This window comes from Adiantum capillus-veneris, chromosome 27 (assembly GCF_014529385.1).
Source record: "Adiantum capillus-veneris isolate H3 chromosome 27, ASM1452938v2, whole genome shotgun sequence".
Taxonomy (NCBI): domain Eukaryota; kingdom Viridiplantae; phylum Streptophyta; class Polypodiopsida; order Polypodiales; family Pteridaceae; genus Adiantum; species Adiantum capillus-veneris.
Genome location: NC_140957.1, coordinates 36,763,640 through 36,772,979, shown reverse-complemented (window position 1 = coordinate 36,772,979; position 9,340 = coordinate 36,763,640). Strand labels below are relative to the sequence as shown.

At 39.1% G+C, this 9,340-nt stretch overlaps 1 protein-coding gene across 1 annotated transcript in view; it reads right to left on the bottom strand.

Moving 5' to 3' along the window:
• Positions 1-2,165: 2,165 nt before the first annotated feature.
• Positions 2,166-9,340, bottom strand: part of LOC147421779 (uncharacterized) — a 66,096-nt gene continuing 58,921 nt past the window's right edge. Inside the window, exon 2 of the mRNA XM_086503507.1 lies at positions 2,166-5,057. Within this exon, the coding sequence (XP_086359633.1) occupies positions 5,044-5,057 (14 nt within the window). The 3' untranslated portion in view covers positions 2,166-5,043. The remainder of the gene's footprint in view (positions 5,058-9,340) is intronic.

Genomic DNA, 9,340 nt, shown 5'->3' with positions numbered 1-9,340 from the left:
GATACCCGCTGGTAATCTCCATGGATTTGAGGTTTGCATTTACTTTGCAAATATTTGAGGTTTTCATTGTATGAAGTCAAAAGGCATTCTAATGGAATGATCGGATAAAAAATCGGAGTTTAGAACTATTAATTATGACCCTTATTCACTTCAAAACTAAAGGTTGGTGGGAAACTTAAGCCTCAAGACTGTATCTAAAGATAAAAGTTGACATTTTAGGAAAGGAGGAGTAGTTTTAGAAAAGAAAGCGGAGGGAGTTAAGTTGAGAGTTCTTGGCTTGGAAGCTAAGCTTCTTTTAAAATTAGAGAACCGAAATCGCGCATCAAAATTCGTGTCTCAAAAAAAAAAAAACTTAATTTTAAACTAGCAAAACTTTGAAGACATTGCAGCCACGCACCAAACTTAACTGCTAGAGAAATTGACATGTTAATCAGGCGCCATAGATGAAAAAACAAATTTGGCACAACCACTGACATGATACTTATGACGGCACTCCAGCCATGCACCAAACTTTCACTGTCAGAGAGACATCATAACTAGGCACCATAGATGGAAAAAATATTGAATGTCACAGTCACTTATGACGACACTGGAGCCAACACCAAACTTAACAGACCTAGCTACATGACAATCAGGCACCATAGATGAAAAAACATTAATTGTCAAGGGCGTGACTTTAGCAAAGCGCCATGGAGAAACCTTACTTGTTGTCAAAACCAAGGGCATCGCCCACGGTTGCCATGCGCAATTGCCACCTTGTCAAAGTTTTTCTTCCCACGGTTGTCCTCAGACATTTCATGCCCACGGTTGCCCTTACACTTTTAACGCCCACAGTTGCCCTGTGCAACCATCTGGTCTTTAAGTTTACGAACAACTATCTTAGTGGCTTTCATATCCTTGATTAGCTGTTCTTGTTTAGTCTCAAGCCTGACAATGACTCCCGTCACTCCGGCTATACTCAGAGTGACCCCCACAACATCTGCTAATATCGCGTTCCCATGAACTTGAAAGAGCGCCTTCAACTTCTGATAGCCGCTGGTAATTGTCATTGATTTGAGGTTTGCATTTACTTTGCAAATTTTTGAGATTTACATTTTATGAAGTCAAAAAGCATTCTAATGGAACGATCAGACAAAAAATGAGAGTTTAGAACTACTAATTATAACCCTTATTCACTTCAAAACTATAGGTTGGTAGGAAACTTTAGCCTCAAAACTGTATCTAAAGATAAGAGTTGACCTTTTAAGAAAGGAAGAGTATTTTTAACAAAGAAAGAGCAGGGAGTTCAGTTTAGAGTTCTTGGCTTGGAAGCTAAGCTTCTTTTAAAATTGTAGAACCAAAATCGCGCATTAAAATCTGTCTCAAAAAAAAGATTTTGTTTTTTACTTTTAATTTTAAGCTAGCAAAACTTATGAGGACATTACAGCCAGGCATCAAACTTAATTGTCAGAGAAATTGACATGTTAATCAGGTACCATCCCAGGGGATTCACTCTATATACAAAACGGGATGCCACCTGTGAGCGAGCAACTTTGATAAAATCCCTATATACGACTCATACTAGAGAATATGACTCCCCTTTCTACGCTTATACAACAATCAATAAAGAAAACTATCATACCCCTATCTTACATATAAAAATTATGTCTCACATGATCTAACTGAGTAAAATTAGTCAAAGAGTGTATAGCATAGTGACGTGGAAGGATTCACTATTAGTAATGAGAGGATGTCACATGCGTGCATCCAAATTAAAGAAACCCCCTTATGTACAGTATGTAAAATTCTAACACTCTCCTAAATACAGACAAGATATGGACGTTATCGTAATGAGCCATTTCCCCATATAGATTTTGCACGCAATGTAATGGCCCACTATTTTATGTATACTAGTAACATAACACATGCTTTGCGAAAATACATGTTGAATTGTAAATGATCAAAAGTGTAAATTGTAGTGTGTTTTCATTTGAGAAAACAAACCACCATGAAAAGTAAGAAATAAAATGAATACTATATTAAAATAAACCAATTGATTCAATATAATTTGTCAAAAAACGAACAACATTTCCTTTGTAAACTGATACACATCTTAATCTCAAAACAAATGATGCTAGCTACCTACTTAGTAGGCTTCCCACATGGGATATAAAGCACACATAAAATGGATTGTTCTCTATATAACAAATATGACAGGTCAAGAGTAAAGGCATTATGCTGACATAATCTAACATTGTGGCAAGCATCATGCATAGAAACATCATGCAGCTTGGGTGTAAGAAGCCCTAATCATACCATCCACTTCACCATTGCATTATCATTGATTAGTTGAAAGCTTGTTTGTAAGGTTTTCATACATGTGTTGTAGTCGCCTTATATGAACAATAAGGTGGGAGAAAATTTTTTGTACCTCTTTTACCAATGAGCTCGTCTGAACCCGCCCCGAGACTCAACTCTCTTCCTTCTTCTAATCTTTTGGTGTGCCTTCAAAATTACAAGTACTAAAAAGCCCATGCTTCTTACTGCTAGCAGTTATTATTTAACAAGAGATAAAGAAAGACAAGGATACAAAAGAGAGAGAGAGAGAGAGAGAGAGAGAGAGAGAGACTTTGAGCGTGTGGGGAAAGGGATGGGCATCGATAATTGATGTAGACCCACCCCCTCCCTCTTTTGGAGTTTTCCACATGGCTATGGCTCTTAAATTTTAGGACTTTGTACTACACCTTTCAAGAGTCCGTCTTTCTTCTATAAACATGCTAAGTCTCGTTACTCGTCCAAGTCTCCGTATATTGGCTTGGGTTCAAACTGTTGCACATAATGCAGCTTCTTGCTAGGCTTCCACAAACAAGAAATTGGCCAAGTGAAAGCACAATTTTTGTTGCTAAATTCTATCCGAACGCATTTAACAGGATAGCTTATGAGGACATACAAGATGTTCTCTACATCATCACGTATGCTAAAGGTTCATAGATACAACCAAGTGTCCACATATCCTACTCGCAATGGCCTCCTTTAGACTTACCCATGGCCAATGTCACGAGTTTACAAGTCAACTGTCTTAGAGCCTGCTATGCCAGCTAAACAACCTCTACTTTACAATCCAAAACTTTTTCTTACAAGTAATAATACGCATATCACACAAAATAAAAATGATTACACCTAAAGTGTACCAAGCAAATGTTGAATCTTGACAGGCCTGACTAATAATTCCATCATTATCATAGAACTTCCAAAAAGCAACATACAAACATTTGACATAAAACTTCTAGAAAAATAACATACAAACACTCTGCAATAATTGTGCATCCGCTGAGAAATAAACAGAGGACTTCTCAGCTTTGGGGGCTTTGACAGACACCATAGCTTGCAAGCTTGTATTGTCATGGCTCGGTTCCCATGTATATATTCTTTGCCTAAAGCAGGTTGTGAAAATTTACTCACTTGAAACTCATTGACAAGTCAACCCTTATGAAAGTCACTTAACAACTTCAGTACACACTTCCCCCAACTGCAGCCAAAAAATCATGATCCAAATGATGAGATCCATCACAATTTAAATTCCTCCAATTCGATGCATTAGAATCTACTATTGCCTTGTTGTTTAATACTATTAGCTCAGAGGCGAGCCCCGTATGTTAAAGATCTCTCAACTACTTGCTAGACCCGAGGCCTATGATGTTAATTAAAGTATAGCCACAATGCAGATCCAAAAGTATCTCCACTTGTAATGATGGTACTTGGAGAAATAAAGACGTACAAACTACTACTTTACCGTATAGAAAAGAGCTATTTTACCATGTAGAAAAGCAAATCTACCATGCTATCACATGACAATTATATAAAATCTAACCAGGATTTTATGATTTTAGCCGATCAGAATACACTGTACCCCTGTTTTTTTTTAACACTGATTGGAAATGCTTTGGTCGATATGTAAGACAAATGTGGTGCCCTTACAAAAGCATAAGAAGTCATTCATGAGCTTTCTATTTGCGATGTCGACTCTCGAAGCACTTTGACTGCAGGATATGCCCAACATGACTATTGCAAGAAGCTCTACGTCTTCTCTGTGCTTTGCCAAGGCTAAAACAACCTCACACACATGGAGATAGATAGATAGATAGATAGATAGATAGAGAGAGAGAGAGAGAGAGAGAGAGAGATGCCCCAGAGAGAGATCCTGAGGTAGAATGACAGATGAGCTAGAGAGAAATAGAGAGCACTAAATATAAGAGACCTCCAACAATAACTTGTGTGCTTATCGACACTTATTGCGGTAATTAAAAACCTCTCAATCAATGACCCATTACACCCAAGACCAATTGCTACATCACGAAAGCTGATTGCAGGCGCTCCCGTAATAGCAAAGTGAAAAAGGCATCAAATGTACACAAGGTTCTAACACCCGCATCCGAAGCTTCAATAAAATCTTATTGGAGCTACCCCACAAAGAAGCATTGTTCAGAATAAATCATCTCTCCAAACATACAAAATTCCTTTCCTTGAATTGGCTAAGGGGAAATTTTAGGAAAGTTAGGTTTATTTTTCAAGCACGAGTAGCAACCCGCTTTGCAATTCCAACTTAGTATCAAAAACTTAAAAAGATGTGCACGTAAAAGCCAACAGAATCACCCAACAACTCTACGATTAGCAAAGCACCTTTCAGTTGCCTTTCGACCTTTGCGTGGCATGATTCAAGGCATGCCATTGTGTGAGGGGCGCTAATACAAACCTGTTTAGTTTAACAAGAAAACAGACACTTAATACAATGAGCTGACAAAGTGCAGGTCGTGGATTTATAAAAATGTATGTTTTTAAATACAACCAACACATTGCTCAATATGCATTTCTCATAGATGCAATGGCAGGACATTAGTGCCACTAGAGATCTTGGGTGAATTCATTCCCGAAACGCGAAGTCGAGGCTTCAAGCCCATCAAGTGCGACAACCACGACCTCAAGCTCATCACTTCCATCCCTTCACCACCAATTGCTAACTTTCCACATCTTGCAAAGTCGATGCTCCACTAATCCCAAAGCTCCTCAAACACAGAACACTACAGAAACACCAAAGCTCTTCAAACAGGGCTCGCATAACAGATCCAACATGCAAAAGTCACATTAGTGAAAATATGACGAAGCAGCAAAATTATTGCCTTCCGAGGGGTCGAAAAGAGCTCCGAAAGAAAAGAAAGAGCGTGCATGATCAGTGTGAAGGTACGAGAGCTTCGAGCATTGGGTTGTTAGCGCATGAGGAGAAAGGAGAGGGGAAGCACTGAAAAACGGCTTGAGATGCTCCTCTCCAAGAAGCAGAGCACAATTGAGCCACAACCTACAAAGAGGCTTGCGCAAGCACTAGGTGCAGCAGTCGAGGGCTTTAAAACCCAATATATATGTATATGATTGTTCAGAAAAGTGTAGGGCAAGAAAGAGAGTGAGCAAAAGATAGACCGTGAGGGAAGGGACCTAGGGTTTTAGGGGACTAGCCTAGTCACTACCCTCATCTAACGAGTGTTGAAGCTATATATGGCTCACTCTACTGAACTTGGTCTCACCTATATATTTGTATCTTGTCCTCAATATGAATCAGTCTTGGGAAGCGTATATGGTGTGTCTCTTGTCTCGTCTCTCTCTCTCTCTTTCTCTCTACATCTCAACATGGTATCAGAGCGGTAACGATCAGGCGCCAATTCAATTCATGGTGACAACAGTATGTGTAAGCGATTCGCATGTAACATTCAAAATTGTTACAAATTTTATTTTTGAGCGTTGATTCTTGTTAACTGTGGTTGTTTTGTGTTAAGAAGAATATGATTAGTGTTTTATGTGGCGTTTATTTCTAATCAATCTAATCGTTGATTACGTTTTTTTGTTAATGAAACCCTGAACTTCATCTCAATTTTTCTTGCTGTTCTGCTCAAAATTTGGAGAAACGAGAAAAGCGCGATGGAGTGTAGCACAATGGCACTTTTCATCCAAAACTTGTTCGTCTCCTCGAGCTCTTCGATTTGAGTTTTAGGTTTGCGTCAATCGGAGTTCGCAGCAGAAAGTTATGCTGTTTTTACTGCATTTGAGCTTGACGCAGCTTTCTTCGTCCTACTTCTTCGTGAAGCGTCCGCAATCGTTTTTCTTATTTTGGCGTTAAATTTTTTGAGAAGATTTAGCTTTTCGCTATTCGTATTGTGGCCGTCAATCTTGCGTCTCAGGCCACTCTATTTTGAGGACTCGTTTATTATTAACGTTTCCTTTACCCTGCCTTTTTTGGGTGACGTCTCTCACATCTTTGGACGTTCCTTGAGCATCCTTCTTACGTTTATCGTTGACAGAACGTAGTACTTATATCTCTCTCATTCTCAATTGCCGCCTTCACCATATATGGTGTGTAGATTCTGCGATCTTATCTTATACGTCTTCTCACAACAAGATATGGCTATGAATATTCTCGTCAACGACTTTCCTTCTGGCCAGCGTTCTGTTCCTCCTTTCCAAGGTCAAGGATCTCCAGGCTGGAAAGAAAAGATGTTGTTAATTCTTGAAGGCGATGAACTCTCCGATGTTGTTCTTGGAAATCGTGTTTGTCCGCCTCAGCCTGTTGATACGGATAATGATAACGTGCTTATCACTGAAGGACCTATATTTGAAGATTGGAATGTTGCCTATACAGATTGGCAACGACGTGATAAAGCAGCTCGTCGGTATATTCTTTCTGCTCTTACTGATTCCCTTTTGCTTGATATGTATGAACTACCTACTTTCCACGACGTATGGAAGTACCTTATTGCAAACTTTCAAAAGAAATCTGTTACAAAAATACTTTATTTGAGAGGGTTGCTTAACAAGTTACAATATGAAGTTGGTACTGCCATGACGGGACATATTGAATCTTTCAAATCTATTATTAATCAACTTGTTGCTGCCGGTGATCATGTTCCACAAAAGCAACTGATTACACTTCTCCTTGATACAGTGAAGGACTCTTCTCATGATAACATTGTTACTATTCTCTCTAATAAAGATGGTCTTGATTTCGACCAAGCTTGCATGTCTTTAATTGAATACTCTCAACGTCAAGAACGTCGGAATGTTGGTCACAATACAGCTATGATTTCACAAGAGGAGACTGAGTCACAACAGATGGAACGTGCTTTTTATGCTTGAAGGCGTCCATTTCAACGAGGAAACCACAGAGGTGGCCGTCGCGGTAATATTTTCTCTCGTCTCAAATTTTCTAATAAGAAATGTTCTTACTGCAACAGAAATGGCCATATTGAAGATGATTGTTGGGCACGTCAATATAATGAAGAACACACTATTACCACAAAACAACCACGTTTATCTAGAGAGTCTTCTTCTTCTTCTTGTGAATATTGTGGACGATCTTATCATCCCACTCATATGTGCTATAAGCGTCGATTCGACACAGATCGGAATAGAGCATATGCTACTAAACATCGAAACAACATTGTACCAGAAAAAAGCTGCGTCTTATGTTCAGTTGCTTCAGACAGAATACTTCATGTACGTGATGGATCACTTTTTATTGTCGATTCTGGTGCTATAGGAAATATGACATATCAGTCTAAGTGGCTCCATAACTATCATCCACTGCCAGTTCAACGTGTTGTTTATCTTGCTGATGATACTACTTGTCAGGTAAAGGGTATTGGAGACTTATATCTTGGTACCTTATCTTCTTCCACTCGAATTTTGCGAGGAGTATTACATGTATCAGATCTTCAACGTAATCTTCTTTCACTTGCTAGACTTGTTGATCTTGGTCTGTTTGTTGGATTTGATCATACCAAATGCCGAATTGAGAAAGATGGACAGACTATAGCCACTGCTCCTCGAAACGGTAATTTGTTTGAACTCTCTCTCAACGATGTTGTAGCAAATATTGTCACTTCTCTAGGTGATCATGATTGCAAAGTATGGCATCACCGTTTTGTTCATGCTGATTTCTCAAAACTCCTTGATCTTCAACGTCGTGATCTTGTTCATGACATGGATCTTAAAGCCCATCCCCATATGGCAATTTGTGAATTTTGTGCTCTTGGGAAACACAATCGTAAACCCTTTCCTCTTTCAAATACAACTCATTCTCATGACATATTGGATCTTGTTCATACTGATATATGTGGACCTCTACCTTCTTCGAGATCACAATATTGCTACTTCATTACTTTCATTGATGATTTCTCAAGGTATACGACTGTATTTCTACTTAGACAAAAATCTATAGCCTTATCTATTTTCAAACAATTCCACAAGGCTACGAAACTTCAAACTGGTCGTCGCCTTAAGAAGCTTCGTAGTGACAATGGAGGCGAATATGTTTCTCGAGAGTTTGTGAGTTACTGTGCTGACAGTGGAATTCATCATGAACACACTATTCCATATTCGCCTCAACAGAATGGTGTTGCTGAACGGAAGAATCGCACTATTCTCAATGTTGTAAGATGTATGTTGATTCATTTTGGCTTATCTCGTGTTTTCTGAGCTGAAGCTACTTTGACAGCAGCATTTATTCAGAATCATCTTCCTACTACTGCACCCTCTGGTAAGATACCCATCACAGCATGGACAGGTGACATTCCTTCTGTATCTCATTTTCGAACCTTTGGATGTATTGCTTATATTCATGTTCCCAAAGAAACACGAACAAAGCTTGATGCTCCTGGTCTTAAAGTTATTTTTATTGGATATTCTGACACTTCCAAAGGCTACAAATTCTATGACCCTTCCTCCAAGAAAGTAATTGTGAATTGTGATGCTACTTTTAACGAACAGCTTATAGGAGGCTCATGGTCCATGGATGATTTTGATGATACTAAATCATTGCTTCAGGCTTTTCCATTTCTTTCAAAAGATAAAACTCTTCCTATAGAGAAACTTTCCTCTTTACAACCATCCATTCCAAATGTTGCCAATGATGATATTGATATTTTTGTTGATCTGCCTATTGATTTTGAACATGGCTCATGTCATGTTTATGATGACGATAGTGCTGATAATGTTTTTTCTACTTCTGAAGATCCCGTTGTGAGCGGGATGAAAACACACACAGCGCCTCTATAACGACCCGACACACACTCTTGGGAAGATACACACACACACACTATGGGGCACCACTCAGCTTACACAACACACCTGGCCGAGACAGGGAACACACCTTTGGAGTGAGAGGAGAGAGACTATCCACTTGCCCACTCCACACAGACACACACACACACACACACACACACCCAAAAAACTCAGCTCAAAAGAGGAGAATTTTTGATGTTTAGATACAATTGAGCTTGGGCCAACACCAATGGGGCAAATAGCTCACACAATATGG